Genomic DNA, 18541 nt, shown 5'->3' with positions numbered 1-18541 from the left:
GCTCTTGGCAATAAACCATCGTTCTTACCGGTTCCAGTTGGGGAAGCGTGGATAAAAGAGATGCCGAGCCGGTTCACCCGATAAAAAAAATATAAAAACTAAACGTCCGCTAAGCAATCAAATGAACCTAAACAACTTAAGAAACTGACACCACGGTGTCCTGATATGAGCATGTTCATCTTGCCATTCTTGAAAAGAGCTATCCCTGCCGGAAAAAAAACTCCATAAATTGCGAAGCGCCTCTGCCCCTTTCCAGTTCGCGGATGCGCGTGTTGGACTTTGAGGGGACCGTCCCCACCGTCGTCCAGTCCCTACCTTATCGTTAGGCCTTGGTTCACGCGACTCCACTTTCTGTGAGTGTGTGTGTGTGCGCGCGCTTCGCGGGCTGGACTCCGTCACTCCTAAGCTGAAAGTGAAGAGGAAGCTAAGGTGTTCGGTGAGCCAATCGTACATTTGGCTTTAATCACATGATCACGCTCCCTCCCGTAACCACGCGCAGAGAGTGGCGCACGCGATAACTGGCATGGCGGGCTCGACGGTCTTCCGACACTGTCAGCATAGGTATCAAGGGAGCCCTCCTCCTTCAAGGACGCGGACGCCGAGTCCCCTAGGCTCACAAGAGATTTGGAGGGATTAGTGATGGTGGGTGGGGAAAACGGGAGGGAAATTATTTTCTCAGCACCTTCTCTCGCCCTTTTCGAGGGAGAGATAGAGCACTTGCGCCAGGCCGAGGGACCTTCGTAAGAACCCGTTTCGAGGCCATCGGCGCGCCCCTCCACTACGCTCTTCCCTCTCTCGAATTCGTCGGTTTGTCTCAGCTGGTATTTGCTATCCGGGTAACCAAAAAAACAATATAGTAGAGTTTGCTTACACATGATAACTCTAGAACAAGGGGACAAAAAGGAATTGACAGACACGAAGCACTGTCTGTCTATGCTGGTGAAATCTATAAACTAAGTTCATCGTGACGTGGCCATGGGGGAGGAGCCATAACTTCACAAGCACCCAACTTCATCGGGCGGCATCTTCACAACGACGTCACGGTTCGCGGCACTTGTTAACTTGAAACTTCACAGATTTTTAGGAGCGAGGAAGTCCCGAGAGGGAAATCTGGGGAGCACGCGCTTCGTCGACTGCGGTGCTATTTTTTCGGAAAAAAAGCAGAACAAATATACATATTAAATTCAGAGATATCCGTATTCGAAATACATAAATGACATCCGTTATTTTATTATAAATAGTTCGCGTTTATATGTAACTCTAAAACGGCATTCGAGGTTCGCACCGTTCCTGCTCCGTTGTTTTTCTCTGACAATGGCTGACAACAGCGGCTGCGCCTCGACTCCGGCGGCGAAAAGAAAGAAGCAAGGGGCTCGCTGCTCGGACCGACAGCTCGACATGCTCATTGATTACATGTTTTCAAATCGAGTGTTGGTCCGGGCAGCAACCGAGTCCACGCTGACCACGGCGGAGAGGACGGCCCTATGGGACGTTATTACGGGCCGCCTCAACGCGGAAGGACCAGCCTGGAAGGAGAGGGTTGAATGGAAGAACTTATGGAATGCCCGAGTGTGTGCCGCTCGGAAGCACGACGGCCTGCTGGCGGTGGAGGCGGCGCGGACGGGCGGTGGGGCCAACCCGGTGGGTCCCCTCAACGAGGTTGAGACCCGGATCCTGGCCATCGTCGAGGGACTCATCGAGGGGCTGCGGTGGCTTGCGTCCCAGGCAGTCCCTCCCGTCGTCGTCCGAGACCTCGGTGAGAAACCCACTTTTTATGTAAGGCTGTGTCTACAGTGCCGTCCGACGGCACTCCACTCGCGCCTACAAGTGCCGTCCGAAAGAAAGTCGGACGGCGCGTGTATCACTGGAGAGCTCGTTAACCCACTCCCTGGCCTGCGTTCACGCCGCTTCGCGGTGACAGCAGTGTTGCCACAGCTCCACAGAAAATAGTAGTAGATTTCAGCTTGAAAAATCAGCAAAAATAAGTAGATTTCTAAATTTCTGCAGTTTTGTCTATTTATTTGTGTTGTACGGTTATTGCATTAATTATTTTCAGGGCACCTGACCACTTGGCCGATGTGAGGCACACTGGTGAGGCAGCAGTGTATCACGTGTTGGAGCCATAGAGTTATTATAATCTACGCTAGAGGTGCAACTGGCACTAGTGTCTATGCGACTTCCGGGAGGCAAATTGAAGCAGACAGCAACCAGTCTACTTTTGCGGTGCTCCTGTGCATTCCTATGGGAAAACGCGCATGCATATTGAAACATTTTGGCCAACCAGCAAGAAAAAACAAATGTTTTATGTTGAAAAGGAACTACACGTTTTGTTGCAATGCAGTAGAGGGGTAGCAGTGATTACAGGGAATCTGCTTTGCAGCCTCCACTGCCAGCAGAGCTTCTCTACCAAGAGGAGAGCCTGGAGGCGCCTCCAGAGGTGCCGCTGCAGCCGGTCAGCCAGCCAGCTCCTTCAGGAGGTGGACAGCCGGCTGCTGATTCTGGTGAGTAGGAACTAACTCCTCTGTTGACAGGGGACACATGCATTCGGCAATTCTTGTATGCATCGAGAAAAGCTATCAATGGCTTGTACAGTCTTTTGCAATTTGAAAGACTTACTAGGAGCGCATGGTTGAGACGGTGGCTATCAGGGTCGCTGCGCACGCTTCAGGTGATTCCATTCTGGTTCGAGAGGAAGGTACTCGGTGCTCAGCCGAGCATGGACACTCTTAACAGTTTTTGCTTTCGGTTTAGTGGAAGCGCGCGCTTCATCGACGTCATGCCCAAAGATATGGTCATGAAGGCTTGAAACATACGAGTTATCAATGCTTTTATCAGTTGTTTCTGGTGTAAAATGTTCGAACAGGCAATGCAAAATAAACAAATATAGAAGTTATACCTGAGTCCTATATTTAAAAGATGAAATTTGTTCAAGAGCGCATTCATTGGTGAGAAGGATGGCATCAATATCGCGCTTTATCAGAGTCCAAACCATCGCCTTGGCTCAGGCTGCTCTGTCAGACAGGACGTGCCGCGTTAGTAGGACATAGCCGTGGCATGACACTCACAAACTGCTCTCTGCAGCGAAACCGAAACTAAGTACATATGGCGCTTTAGCTGAGTGATGCCAACCACTGTCTCGGCCACGCACTCCTTGTGGGTTTTTCATATTGCAGGAGACTACATCTCACTCTAATGAAATCGCATGTCACTTAAGTGACAGAACCATTGTTGCAGGTAATGACTAGTGGCCCACGATCACAGCTTTGTCACACTGGGATCATGATGTACTGCTCTAGAATAAAATAATCTCTTACAAAAAAAAAAAAAAAAAAAACTCGGCAAGTCGAGCAATTTTGTATTAGATTTGTTTGGGGCTTGGCGATTATTTAAATGCTCTGTCTAAAGATGCAAGATTTATGAACAGCAATGCAAAAGAATGTGCCAGCTGAATCGAGTTGACAGAAGTGATGCTGCCACACATTAAAGGGGTTTGTGACGTGCATGAAAGTAATGTTTTGTTCGTGCCCAATTTATACAGGGTTGACTCTTTGGTTCCACATTGATATTGTGTGTTGCTTGTGGCCCGTTCACACTGGAAGCTGATCTGCAAAGCAGTTTTGAGTGTGAAGTTAATGTTACAGTAAAGAAACCTGAAGAGTAGTGCAAGTTTTACGCGCAGGACATAATCTGCAGCGATAACTGACATAAATTCAATATTCGCCTACATTTCTTGGAGCCTGAGTCCCAGTTAGCTAACTTGCTGCTCGAGGCGTAAGGCCGATCACTGAGAGGTCTTCCTTGTCTTTGCCCTTAAAACTCAGGATCCCCCTCCCCCCCCCCCCCCCCCCCCGCCCCAATAGCCTGAACCAACTGGTTTCATACCCACTTTGGCAGTTGTATGAAATGGTTAAAGCTGCCTGCAGTGCACATGACCAACATGAAGAGTGCAGTGAGCATCATAGTTATGGGTGAACAGCTGGGAGAGTGCCCATGATGGCTGGTCTAAATTGACCTCTGTCGAAGTTTTTACCACCGTCACATTTGAATTAAAAGTACCTACTAAAAATATAGTGTATATACACTGTGCTACACCGTCAGTGCAAACACGACATTGGCACTTTTTCACACTTAACATATTAAGAGGTATTGGCGGACCTAACATTTTACTGCTTAGATCAGTGCTCCAATTGAGAACCTTTCTCCATGCTAGTAGTTTTGACGACAGCCTTTTAATTATCAGGAAAAACAAAAACTGGCAATCACTTCGAACATTAAGTGTCACACAGGTCATGACACATGGGTAATCCATGCAGCATTTTATTGAGCTACATGTAAAGAAAATTTAAAAAAAATTCAGTTGACAAGTTCAAGTATTGCTTTGTGGTGAGACTGCATGCCCCACCAAACCAAGACCGGCATGTATGAAACGAACACATAGCACACAACGCTACAGCTACTCGGTGCTCCCCAAATTAAAAACTAGACAAAAGGGCCCATTTGAAAACCGGAATTGAGATTAAGCAAATCGAACAAAAGTGACTACTTTGCAAAAACGGTTGATCCCGGCATTGTGTTCTATTCAGAAGGTGAGCGTTCTCCTTGTTGTGTGCAGCTACCCTGGATCCCCCCAGGACGCAGCCACGGAGTGACCCCCCAAGGCGGCGCAATAGGGATGAGCCAACAGTGGCGGACATTCTTGCCGTCCAAAGACTGGTGCTGGCAGCGCAGGAGGAGACTGCTGCGGCTGTCAGCCGCTTGGCCGATGCAAGTATTCTGATCATTGTTTATTCCCTCATGTTGTGACCTCTCATGGCTTCGTAGCAAATTTTGTTCCCGTTATCAATGCTTAATTTCACAGCGTTGCATTTGTTTTTTTCCGTGCCCGTTAGAGGCCTTTTTATGTTTTGCCAATCTCTTATAGACACTTTAAACACGCGCCAGATTGAGCCGCCATTGTCGGCCTTCTTTTGTCTTTCTGAGGTGCCGAACCACTGAAGCAGGCATTGACAAGCTTCCACAAAGGCAAATGCTGAAGAGAAGTACACAGTAACATCTAAAGTGGCAATTACCCATCCTGCTGTGGTGATGATAAAGTGAAGCGAACGGAATAAGAGGAAACATAAAGTGAAGGTTGGTTAGGTTTGAGCAGCACCATCTGCCCAGTAAAATACACATCTGAGTATTTTACTAGATTTAGTGGTGCGACAACAGGAAGGAAGAGAACAGGTCCGAGCGCAATAATTAACAACAAATATGTTCCATTAAAGTTTAATTTTAAGTGGCCCTTCCGAAAATAACTGGAGCAGATGGCGTACTGGGTGAAATTCAGGATTAGCACTCTGGTCCGAGGGCAGGCATGTAGCCAGTATACACAGCCCCCCCCCCCCCCCCCAAAATAAAAAAAAAAAGAAAATCTTCCATTTTTCTGGGGTTTCCTCTTCCCCTTATACAGCATTTTGTCATAAGACCCCCCCCCCCCCCCCCTCCCCCCTCCCTGTCCCCTTAGAAAAAAAATCCTGGCTTCGTGCCTGGTCCGAGGGGGTGTATTTCCTTCCACTTTGACTCGTTTTCTCCCCTCAGTTGCTATCCAGATTGTACAATAATGCCTCTTTGTACAAAGGATGCAGCAAATCTTACAAGAAACATATAGCTATAAACTTACAAAATGTTGCATGATTAGGGAAAATTGGCAGAATACATTTGTTTCACATAGTTCGATTGCCTATTTGCATTTTACATCTCTTTGCAGGCCATGGAGGCGCAGACAACTGCGCTCCAAGCGCAGACCACTGCACTACAAGTGCAGTCTTCTGCAGTATGCAGAATTGCGGATTTTATCCTTAGCAAAGGAAGCAGCGATTAAAGAAAGTGTAAAAGGAAAAACAATGTGTTTGCTTCGCTTCATATAATTCCAAAACTGACAATGAAAGCAAGTGATAGAACCAAGCGCCTCAACAAGCTCAAGCAATTGATCCTCACTCTGGGGAAAACTTTGGGTAGACTGCAGGAAATGCTGGAAGTCGTGCAGACCTGACTAGCCAGGCTTGGGACTAACGCTGCACACAAAAGCTTTACAACAGTCTACCATGTATCCCAATGAATGCACTCGTAAAGTGTTGATGGCAACAACGCCAGCAACACTGTAGACAATCTCTAACCACACCGCTCAGTGTGCACCCACCACCCCCTTTGTCAAAACACCCTAAACTAGCAATGGAATTGCAGGAGTTGCGAAAGCAAGAGATGCCTCCTGACACATTACCTGGGGGCGATAAAACAAAAACCAGATGTAACGCACTTGCAGGAGAACATGGGCATACAGAGGTTGACAGGGTATAACACTTGCGAGCCCGCAACAACACGGAACGCCAGTGAGCGTTGCCACCCTGGTTATCAAAGCCCTCGTGACTCAATAAGTCGCCCAGCACAATGAGGAGCAGCTTAGTGCCCTAACAATTAGTGTCCCGCAGCCAATGCACACAAGCAAAGAAGAACGAAAATTGTATGTTTGTAGTGTGTACAGTCCACCCAGAGCCTACACAGAAGATTTGAAACCCGTGTTTGGAGAAACAAAGTGCACAAACTCAACACACGGGCATTGCGATGCAGCTCTTAAATTGGGTGCAATGTCTGCACGGTCTGCACTCCCTGCTGTGCACGAGGGGCTCGCTGTGAACGAGGGGCCCGCTGTGAACGAGGGGCCCGCTGTGAACGAGGGGCCCGCTGTCGACAAGGCGCTCTTGGGGCTTGTGGTGTGTGGGCTGGGTGAGGAGCTCGAGGCAATGTAGATGAGCGCCTGCGAGTTGCATAACTTGCCACCTGCCGTACCTTCCTCTGGCGAACCACCATGCCCCGGTCATGGAGACTCCCGGTCAAGGGGTCGTCAGAGTCGCTATCGCTCGAATCGCTTGACTGCGGCTCGACGACAGCGACTGGCTCTGGCTCGGGTGTTGGCTCAGGTGCATTTATGTATAAGTACACATTGTGCAGGATGGAGCACGCCGTCACGATGTTGCACGACCGGATGGGGTCGTAGTGTAAGGTTCTGTACCTCTGCAGGCACCGAAACCGGTTCTTCAACATACCGATGCACCGCTCAACCACGGATCTCGTGGATCGATGAGCCTGGTTGAAGTGGGCCTCATCAGATCCCACTGCAGGGTTGCCTGGCACAGGGTTGAGGAGCCACGGCTCAAGGGGATACCCACTGTCTCCTGCATTGAGTATGATAATGGTTTTGCAAAGAGAGCATACCAGCAAGCTGCAATGGTTTGCTGTTATTTCAGCTTCTGGTTTAGGTTGCACGCCAATTTGTTGCTGATCTGCTGCTACCTTCGTTCTGTCTTATGTGTTCACCACACACACTGATCCTCTATTCTGAACGTCGGGCAAAGAAGGGAACCGATCTGTCATGCAACAAAGGTGTCTGCATCTCCGTGTCAGTGGTGTAGAATGTGTTCTTATTTGGAGAAAGGGGGGGGGGTGTATTGTATTGGGAACTTTGAGTTCTGGAGTGATGGGAAATGCATCATGCATACATACATTATAGGGTCGGCTGCATTTCTGGGTCAGGGGGGACACTTCAGCCCTTTAAGCCCCTGCCCACACCACTGCACCCAGTATGCTATACTTCTCAGCACCTGCTAGCAAACACCATTCTAAACAAAAGAGTGACTGTCATGGTGATTCTAGGTATACACTAATGCCAGCTCTGACATCGCGCTGCTGCAGTCAGGGTGGCGCGTGCATAGACACTTCACTTTTCGAAATACGGTGCGGGTGTGTGTTTGTGCAGTGCCCGCAGCTGATGTGGGCAAACATTAACTCGTTTGCAAACAGTGTGTTGGTATATATCTTGCACAATAAATCAATCTCACTAATTAGTTTCGTTAGGCCACCGCTGCCAGCATAAATAAGGGAACTGCAGTCTTTATGCATGCGTGACAACACCTCTGGAGCTCTGTGCAAGCCAAGCAGAAGACTGCACTAGCGATCTTGTGCACTGGTGCCTGTCCCCTGTAAACTACAGTCATGTAGGCGTCACGCGTGCGTGGAACGCTTTTGTGAGATTAGTCTTTTAAGGTAACAGAGGAAACTATTTTTTTTTAATAGGAGTTATGACATCGATGTAATGTGGGTCGAGCGGTACTGGCCATCAAATGGCTTCTATGTTAATCGCATTACTGGTTGACATTCGGCCAGACCTCAGTTTGGCAGCAGCCGGAATATTTTTTTGGTTTTGACAAGACAAAGGAGATGGCCCTGTTCAGTTAAGACAGCTAGTTTTCTTCCCTTTCAAGAAGTCGATGTGAAATGAACACGGCATGGCAACTTAAAGTGACCAAGAGCAAACCTGAAAATTTTTAGGTCTTTGCCACATGACACTGACATTGTGACGTATCTGTATTATGCAGCTGTTATGTGGAGATCCTTCATTTGATATTTAATATTCTCTGGCAATTGAAGTATTGTTACTAACAGCACACACTGATTAGCGAAAGCATTACGACCACACCTACCCTCTGGGAATGAGTGCGGCTAGCTGACTCGCCATCCATGCTATCTACCACCTGCTGCTGCAGATAATAGTTAACGGCTGCCAAGGATACAAAAGGATCATTTTAACGACTACATGTGCATGGATTGGAAATGGCTGGTGATTTAAGCGACTTTGACGAAAGGCAGATTGTAATGGCTTGACGGCTCGGAACAAGTGTCTCGGAAACTTCAAAGCTCGTTGGGTATTAACAAGCTGCCATCGTTACGCCCTGGCTTCATCACAAAATGAGGATGTTGGATGGTTTTCCACTTGGTGAAGCAAAATAGTTATTTAACCATGGCTCAACGGACGGCTAGATACAATGCAGTTTAAAGTACAAGTGTTTCTGAGCATACAGTTTATTGGATTCTGTCCAATATGGGAATCCGCAGCAGCCGACCTCTGCAACTGTTTTGCGTGCCAAAGGTACACGGAAATCGGTAGGTTTTCCTAATGTTTTTTGCCTGGGCAGTGTATGTTAGTTGGGGTACACAAAACACACTGAGCACTTGTTTACACAGCCTCACCAAGCAGGCACTCGTCCTCTCGTAGGAAGTGGCCTTGCAGGAAGGCCTCCCTCAGGAATGACATCCTCCACACGAAGGAGTCGTGAACCGAGCCGGGAAATGTGGCATCCACGTTCAGGATCCTGAGGTCAGCATCACAAACCTGGGAAAGTAGGCTCATAACTGTGAATATCATTGCCCCAAAAAGATACTTTTGGGCGATCGACAGGGACAAGATAGTTACTTCTGTCACAAACTGACGACACAGCCAGACGGGTTAATTGTACTCGACACCAACGCCTCTCGATGCCGGGTCACGCGCGCAGTAGAGAAACTCGGTACTCACGATCATCGCATTCAGGGCATAGTAGTTCTTCCTACACCAGTAGGCTGCCTTCGTGAAGCGTGGATCGTTCTCGGACGGGCCCTTGATGGCGATTTGGGTGCCGTCCACGCATCCTGTGACGTGATAGGGTTATTAGATACAGCTATAGGCAAATCTACTGTTCACAAAAAGAGAGTTCAATGGCGCGGCGGGAGCGGCGCAAAAAGCACTCCTGTCCCGAGCACGTCGCGACCACCCCGCGAGCCGTCATTCTTCGACGATCGCTCGGGAATGCACGCGTATCTTTTCCCAAAAAGCTCCCGGACACGTTGGATGAACAAAATCGCTCATTACGTACCGACAACGCCGCTGATTTTGCCGACTCGCCAGTAGCCCTCCTTGGCTCTCGTTTTCTCTTCCTCCGTTGCCGGAAAACGAATCCAGCGATCCGCCAGGCGCTGGACGATCGCGGTCGTGACGGCGTGGAGCGCACGAGACACGGTACTTTGGTGCACCGCCAAGTGCTCGTCGCTAGCCACCGTTCCTTGAAAACCGCCGGCTGCGTAGAAACGCAGGGCGCACAACACCTGCTGCTCGACGGTGATGACGCGAACGGTCGTGCGGTCCGGTTGTAGGTCGGGGCGGAGCTGCTCGCACAGCCACCTCGTCCCTCCCTTCGTCAGTCGATAATTCGCGACAAACCTGTCGTCCGACAGCAGAAACGCGTCGCGGTGCTCCCGAAACACTCTGTCGGCACGCTGGGAGACCAACAGCGCACAACAGAGTTCCGCCATCTTTACCGATGAACTTTCTCAACTTTGAGCTCCCAAGCTCTCGAAGTTTTCTTTACAGAAACAACTTCATCGTGACGACATTCTGACGTCACGGCGAACTTTACAATTTTGACGAGCATGCACCAAACTTTATCGCCAGAACTTTACTGCGACGTCACAGCTCGTCCTCAGGAGCAGCAGCCAATGGGCGACTGATGAAGTTTTCTTTACAATGAAGTTTGCGCCACCAGCATAGACAGACTGAACTCAGCTTGAAGCCTCGTCAAAAAAAAAAAAAAAAAGATAATGATAAATCAAATGTCTCCCAACGAAAAGAAAAGGGGTGATATAAATTGCAAGAAGATTGTCGGCCACTTGGCGTTCCCTCAGAGCACCTGTGAAGCTAACTAGCTTATGCCTCAAAATAAACAAAACAGGAGAGCATGCGCTCAAAGAGACATGCACACAAACATGAAGAATGCGCCACATCGGTAGTCTAAAATATCAACGACATGTGGGCGATCGTATGGGTGTAGTATTATAGCCCCACGTGCAGAATTTTTGTACACGGTTGAACCGCCGTTGTTTCATGTCATAACCTAATATCTTGAGGGTCTACAAATGACGGCATGATTTCCTTCCACGCGCTCGCGTGCACACTAGCTGTCTCTTAATTAAAAGCAGAATGCTCCGCCGTCACAGTGAGGACCAGGCCACATGATCTGGGAATTCGCGTCATGGGCTTCTGATAAAACTAGCCCTTTGAAGGCAGGGCAAAAGGGCGGGTGTCAGTCGTGGGGCATTTGATATCGGGTGCTTTCGTGCACCACCCGATCGCACATAGAGCATGAACTTTCTATAAAGCGGTCTTCTTTAGGGAACTTGGCAGTCCACTGTGATAAATGTTCGTACGACCCTTTGCTGGATAAATCACAGATTCCGGGCAAGTAGGAACAGAAAACAGAGGGGAAAAATTTCGAGGTGTTCAAAATCAGTGTAAAGGAAGATGACAGTTGCATCAGTGCGTCGTCGCTCGTTTCATCAAATAAGAAATTCAGATTCATTTGGCTTGAGGTATAATAAAGTGTGTATCAGTGGCGTAGCCAGGGAATTTTTTTCATGGGTGTTTTTCTTTGCTTAAGTTGTTTGAAAGACAGAAAGAAAAGAAGAGACCGGGAAAAGAAACTGCCCAAACACAATTTTGTTTGCTATTTTCCTGTTTCTTCGACGACAAAAGTCCAACCTTCCTTCCACCATCTCGTTCGTCCAGTATTTAAAAAAGGAGAATTTAATGTTAAACGACGAAAGAACGCAGTCAGAAAATATTATAATTGACTTCGAGCAAAAAAGACTAAACAGGCTCACAAAAAATTACGGTGCGTGCACTTCAATGCGGAACACTCGGGTATCCAATGACTGAAAACTATGGAAAAGTGCCAGAGAATAGCGAAGTTTAGAATACGATTAAACACAAAAACTGCAATGCGCAGAGGGGCAATGAGTGAAGTGAATAGTGAAGCGTCACTCTCATTGCTCCTGCGCGGATCACATTTTTTCAGAAAATATTGTTGTATAGTCATGTTTTAGGCTATTTACGTTCTTCGTTGTTGTTTTACGAGAAAGTGTGAGAAAAATACCAGTTTCGATCATTTTGTGGGGTCTAAACATTTAGTGGAAGCCGCCGTCGGTCGATTGGAAGAAGTGGGGCCTGGTTCACACTTACAGCTAATGCGCTGTCGCCGAAGCGGAATTGACCGCGGCAATGCACAGGGGACGCTACGCCCGGCGGCCGAATTCTTGCAGATTCGCCCGCCGATGCGCAAGTGTGAACCAGGCCTGAGAGTACCCTTCGGTGCTGATTTGCATATTTCGGTGAATGTTCAAATGCGCAGCCCCTATTAGCGGAGAGATATTTTGGTGACGCCCTCGTATACGGTTTCCTCTCGTGACGTCATTACCTTACGGACAACAAGTTCGACGGTGTTTATAATTTGCATGGTGGAAGCTTGAGATCATTGCGCTCTGAAACCAACACTGCCAACCCCGTCAAAATTGAAGTTCTTTCATTACTCTTATTTCTGTCGATGAGAAAACCTTTGCTGACGTCATAGTCACCATTCGGCCAATCGTAGAAGGCTGACCACAGCGACGCTTTTGATCGCACATGTCGCCATCTTTCTGCCCTTGCAAAAACAAGTGTGATCGCGCAGGCACGCGCAACCAAAGCACTACCGAAGCCAGCGAGCTCGCGTTGAAGGCGGAGCGTCTGGTCTCAGCTTGGAACGGAGTAGCAAGCGCCCCTGGGACGTTGAAGCACTCAGGTGCTTCAACGTCCCAGTATTCGGAGTCTAGAAAACAAACGTTCCGATTCAGCGCTGGTAACGAGCATGGTGGCCAGGATTGGCAGCAGGCGGGTTACATCAGGATACAAAGCCTCTGGGCAAATGCAAGTTGCCTGTACCGCCGAGACGCGCTACGCGGTGCGGTGCCTCCACATCTGTGTCAAAACCAGTACTTCCCCTGCGCGGATCACATTTTTTCAGAAAATATCGTTGTATGGTCATGTTTTAGGCTATTTCCGTTCTTCCACGAGAAAGTGGAAGAAAAAAATACCAGTTTCTATCATTTGTGGGGTCTAAACATTTAGTGGAAGCCGTCGTCGGTCGATAGAAAGAAGTGAGAGTACCCTTTCGGTGCCGATTTGCATATTTCGGTGAATGTTCAAAAGCGCAGCCCCTATTAGAGGCGAGATGTTTTGGTGGCGCCCTCCTATGGTTTCCTCTCGTGACGTCATTACCTTACGGACAACAAGTTCGACGGTGTTTATAATTAGCATGGTGGAAGCTATTGCGCTAAGCAGGCGGGTTAAGCTAAGCAGGAGGGTTACATTAGGATACAAAGCCTCTAGGCAAATGCAAGTTGCCTGTACCGCCGAGACGCGCTACGCGGTGCGGTCCCTCCACATCTGTGTCAAAACCAGTACTTCCCCAGGAAGTGCATTTAACAAAACGAATGCTCCGCACAGGCCGCCGATTTGATCGAAGTCGAGGCTTGCGACATAGAGACCGACGTCGTTGGCCACAACATCGCTCTCGCCTAGGGCGGACGATGCTGCCTGACGTGAATGTGCCGACTCTAGCTGTTGGAGACGGTGATGACACGCTTAAAGTTGTAGGTCAATAATCATTCTTAAAAAAAAGAAACAAAAAAAAAAAAAAACGTCAAGAACGGCTTGGCTTTTGAACTCATTTTTGAAAAAGTTCCACGACTCACGTGCTGAACGCAAGCATGTAAACATTACCCACTTCGGCGATTAAAGAAGTCAACTCGATACGCTTTCAAACCAAGTGATTATGAGCATTACAAATATGCTTCAACAGTGCATATGCTGTCGCTTTTCTCTGTTGCTTCTTTTTTTTTTTTTAACGATGGGGATGTTTGTGCGTGTGTGTTTTTTGCATTTTTGTGCCATATTGAAGCTAAATAAGCGCAGGCGACTGAACCCTAAAAAATAAAAAAGACGGAGCAAAAAAAGAAAAAAAAAAAAAAACGCTTAGCTGTTTGTTATTTTGTCGTCCGGTTTTCTCCGCATTGTAGGGTTCGTAAAGTCAAATCATTGCTATTTTGGAATTTTGTTGTGCTGCCCTGAGATTGTCGTCGAGTCCTTGACACTCAAAGGGTAGGGGAACTTTAGTTAAGCCGCCTGCATTCCCCGAAGCGAGGCCAGCGTCTTTCGAGGTCAGGATTTCGCGGCTTTTATGACGTCGGGAGCTAAGCCATTCGCACCTGCGAGCCTGACGAAAGGCTTCGGTTACAAACGTGGCCGAGTTTGGAGAGGGCTGTTCGAAGAGCCGGAGCCGGAGATGTGTTTTTCAAGGCAGTCCACGGACAGCCTCGTCTTTTTCGTTTTGCTTCGGTATGTTGTGGGCATGCACCGCCCCTCGCCGTAGTGGATTGTCGAAACGAAACACACACACAAAAAATACTGACATTGGAAAAGCGGAAGGGGTAAAGGGGGACAACCATGAAACTTCGGCGGTGTTCCGACCCTTCAACACCCAACACCCCGTCCCCTGGCTACGCCGCTGGTGTGCAAATATGTTCGTGTTTTCCAAATAAAATTGAGCTGCCGGTAGCCGCTCTGAGTTTGCACTACTACTTCTTTCAGTTAGGTTGTTTGTTTTTTCTGGCGCTTCTAAGTATACGTTTACTGCAGCTGACGTCACTTCCGGCTAAACTGTAGGTCAAAACCAACATTGTCGTCTACTATCAGTGCCTTGTCACCATGTTGGAGGCAAAAAATGTTCTTCTCCTGACACGAAGTGCAGTCCATAAACCCCTAGTTAGGGTACGAAGCTTTTCTATCAAGATCATAAGTCTACATAATAATCTAAAGCGAAAGTCCCATGCGTTTGGCCGCGACGGGAGGGCGATGCATAGACGCGGACATCGGCGGCCTCATTTGGTGGTCCCTATAGACGCTTTCAGGCACCTGTGCATAGGCGCCGCCATAGCCGACTTTCAGTTTTTGTCTCCTCTTATTCCGTTCGCTTCACTTCATCATTGCCACATCAGGAGAGGTTATTGCCATTTTAGGTGCTATTGTGTCCGTGTGCCTAGCATAGGACTTTGTGGAGTTTCGCCAACCTCCGCTTCAGTGGCTCGGCATCTCGGTAAAACAAGAGAAGGTCGGCTATGGCGGTTCAATCTGGCGCTTGCTGAAAGCGTCTATAAGCTCGTATCGCTGGCGACGCATATGCACAAAGGAGCAGCAAAAAACCACCTTAAATTCTGCACTTTTTTTTTAATTAGCAGAAAAAACATTTGAATTGCGCGTTGACAAAATTAAGTAAAGGTAGGCTGTATCAAATCACTTATTAAAATATCCTTGCCCATCTTCCCCCCCCCCCCCCAAAAAAAAGAAGCGGCTAGGGAAAAAAAAAAAAAAAACCTTCCCCGGAAAAAGAAAAACACAACAACAAAAATCTGCGCCGAGCAGCGTCGAAAATGCGCCGACCCCATAGCGGCGCCATCTGTTGACAGCCCGTGATATCGCAAGGAGAAACTAACTCTAGCTACAGTTACTCTGGAGTTCAAGTGAGGGTTAAGGGAGAGTATCATCGAAAGAAGCGGTCGCGAAAGAGTAACTTGGGTGAAGATAGGGTTAAAGGAGGGTAACTTAGGGCAGTTACTCTCCCTTGACACCTTTTTTTTTTAGAGAGTGTGAAAACAGTTTCGCAAATTGAAATGGCATTTCATCTAGCGAACGGCAGCTTGTTTCGTAACCCTTTTGAACCACGGGTACAGAGGCTGCTCTATTTCATGCAGGAACGCTGCTGCACAAGACATTCAACGCTCCGCGACGCGAAGAAGCTCCAGTTGCAGCTGGTGATGCTGCTGTGCCCTGCCATGGTAGCCACCTTGCCACGGACGACCTGCCTGTAACCTGTACACCTTGCAGAGAGTTCTACTCAAACTATGTTGCCATCAGTCCAGCAGCTGCGGCAGCCCTGGAAGAATCCACAAGGAGCCAGCAGACACCGATGTGGTTCTTGGCACGGCGGCTGCGACTAACCGCATCAAACGCAAACAAAGTTCCCAAAACAGAAAAAACTTCCTGCGAGAATGCAGTGAAAACTATCCTGTGCCCAACACTCACAGGGAACGCTGCAACCAGGCATGGACAAATACACGAGCCAGTGGCACGGGCCCAGTTTACTCGGGATCATGGAGCGAATGTATCGCAGTGCGGCATGTTTGTGTGCAAGGAGTTGCCATGGCTCTCGGCAACACCGGACGGTGTGATTGGATAGGCCCTGTTGGAAACCAAGTGTCCAAATACAGATAACTGTAAGGAGATGATGAAGAGTGCGAAGAGCAGGTACGATGTACGAGAGAGATCACAGAAGCCCTCCCAGCACTCGCTTGACGACGACGAGGAGTACTTCTTTGCCAACAACCAGTACTTCAAGACGGACAACAAGAAGTACTACCTGGCAGAGAAGGGGCCCAAAGGCTACTATTGTCAAGTGCAATTTCAAATGTTTTGCACCGGTCAGCGACTTTGTTTTTTTGTTTGTGGACCCTTCACGCCCAGATTCTTCTGGGGATAGCATTCAATGAGGGGTATGTCTACAAAATAATGCCAAGGCTTAGGAACTTTTACTTTCGTGAGCTCCTGCCAAGGATTGAGGAACTCCACCGCCGGGAAGAGCTGGAAATTTCCGACGCATACAAGAAGTTATGTGGTCGTTAGTCATTGAGTGCGACTGGAACCCCGCTGCACGGGACAAATCCCAAGAATAAACGACGAGACTTCTATCACCCTCTAATCCAGTTGTCTACCGATGAATGGGGAATGTAAGCTAGGAGATAACTGTGGGATAAGACGACTGGAACCCCGCTGCACGAGACAAATCCCAAGAATAAACGACGAGACTTCTATCACTCTCTAATCCAGTTGTCTACCGATGAATGGGGAATGTAAGCTAGGAGATAACTGTGGGATGGGACACTGTCCACATTGTGGACACGACATGAGCAATCAAAACCAATGTAGAGAATTTCACAGCCCCAACAGGTTTATGTAAAAGCTTGGCAGCAGCATGTAACTCAAACAGAACAAAGCAGAGGAAAGACACCAGGTTGAATAAGGACCTTAAACATTGAACGAAGACAAGATTCAAGCATAAAGTAAAAAAACATGTTAACTAACTACACACATCCCAAGACAACAAGTGTGCTTAAATTCCATTCACAGTTTCCCTCACTGTTCTGTCGCAATGCATGCAAAATTTTGCTCCGAGGCAAGGTGCTGCAGTTCTGCCTCGGACCCTTCAATGCTAGGCCAGGTATCCGCAGACCAATACGGACAATACGGCGTGTAAACAATATTTTGATTGTGTGCGAGGGTACCCCTAGCTGGTTTAAATTAATCCATAATCCTTTGCTGAGGCTTGCTGGATGCCATTCATTGGTTTTGTATGTAAACCCTCAAATTAACACTGACAGGTTCAATTACACTGATTGAACTATATTTAAGCATCACCTGAATGCAATGATATTTGGGAGAATTTCCACTTCGAGTTGGGTTGTATAAAAACATCGGAAGCAGTCACAACGTAAACTTTAAAGAAGCTTCCAAATATCTCTTCTATTAGCAAAGACAGTAGACCGATCTCACCAAGTGTTCGACGCATGTGTCACGCTGCCATAACTTTAGTTCACAGGAGGCAAACGGAATTGCACGAAAGGGCTTGTGTCGTCTCATGCTTAACACGCGCAGAGCTCCAACAAGGTTGTTGCACATGCAGAAAGACTAAAGTTCCCTCGATGCATTGCGGCAGTGGTGGCGTAGTCAAACTGGCTGGTGGGATCGGTCTATTGCAATAAGAAAAAAAAGCTCATTCTCAGTCTTCTGGTGTATTGCAGTGCATCACGGCAGTACATCAGAGTCGTTTGTCTCATTGTCCCTAATCAGAAGCGGCTTCAAGTTGCACAGTCCTGCAATCACAAAGATCATGAGACTGATTGTCTTCTTAGATCTGATAGGCAAAGACTGTTTAAAAATTCTGTAAGTCTTCATCCTGTTGATGGCCCGCTCCACATGGATCCGGACAGCTGCGATCCGTCTTGTCATTGTTACGTCCCGCTCACTGAGTTGTGCTTTACCTGGGAAAAAAAATAAAAACCTGAGTAAGACGCGAGACATGTCGATATCGAACCCAATACCTTTTGTGAAAGCAGGCACGTTGAGCTTTATGCCCTGGACCTCCAGCTCGGGCTCCAGCGTAAAGCCACGGTCAGCCATGACCTCGTCGCCCCGAACAAGGTAGTCATTGATGCCGCATTCGCGCATGATGAGTTTATCAGAGGCACGGCCTCCGTAAGCGTCGGAGACGTGCATGATGTACCCATTCGGAGCAATGGCCACAAGAAACTTCACAGTATTGTGTGCCTTGTAGCTGCTGTAGGTCTGCGCCCGAGGCATGAGCTTCCTGGGCCGCTGCAAATGCACCTCAGTACAATCAATGATGCAGGTAGTTCTGCCATTACCGTTTTCGATGAATGACAGTGGCATGCTGCTACGGATAGTACTCCTTGGCAGCCAAAGTACAATCGACTCCATGACTGTCTTCAGTCGTCCCAGCATCGCCTTTACGACGTTGCCGACACTTGACACAGAAATAAGAAAGATCCTTGAAAGGTGGCCGTACAAAAGTCCGAGGCGAAGCCTCATAAGGCAAAGCAGCAGCTGATCTTTTATCAAAAGCTGGCCAACTTTCGCACCCAAAGCAGTGACGGCACCTGCCAAGCTCTCAAAAACTGCTCCTGACACGCCGGTGTAGAAAATGATGTCACTTTCGGAAAGTCCGTTTGTCATGGAGTGCCGAGGGAA

General features: G+C 48.1%; 1 protein-coding gene and 1 pseudogene across 1 annotated transcript; one reads left to right on the top strand and one right to left on the bottom strand.

Annotated features, from left to right (window-relative positions):
• Window positions 1-1314: 1314 nt before the first annotated feature.
• LOC121837808 lies at window positions 1315-17480 on the top strand (annotated as a pseudogene).
• Window positions 17477-18538, bottom strand: LOC121837563. The gene is made up of 2 exons (XM_042293192.1): window positions 17875-18538; window positions 17477-17814 (listed from the first exon to the last, which is right to left on the bottom strand). The coding sequence occupies exons 1-2, from the start codon at window positions 18524-18526 to the stop codon at window positions 17579-17581; spliced, it is 888 nt and encodes a 295-aa protein (XP_042149126.1). The 5' UTR covers window positions 18527-18538; the 3' UTR covers window positions 17477-17578.
• Between the last annotated feature and the right edge of the window lie 3 nt (window positions 18539-18541).

Source organism: Ixodes scapularis, unplaced genomic scaffold (genome assembly GCF_016920785.2).
Source record: "Ixodes scapularis isolate PalLabHiFi unplaced genomic scaffold, ASM1692078v2 PGA_scaffold4__175_contigs__length_147842914, whole genome shotgun sequence".
Taxonomy (NCBI): domain Eukaryota; kingdom Metazoa; phylum Arthropoda; class Arachnida; order Ixodida; family Ixodidae; genus Ixodes; species Ixodes scapularis.
This window is presented reverse-complemented; position numbering and strand designations above follow the sequence as displayed.

Bases quoted from the DNA above. Each gene is read 5' to 3' on its own strand.
- LOC121837563 (XM_042293192.1), bottom strand. From the start codon at position 18,526: ATGACAAACGGACTTTCCGAAAGTGACATCATTTTCTACACCGGCGTG. The intron at 17,815-17,874 runs GTATTGGGTTCG...TTTTTTTCCCAG, and splicing joins CGTGCCTGCTTTCACAAAAG to GTAAAGCACAACTCAGTGAG.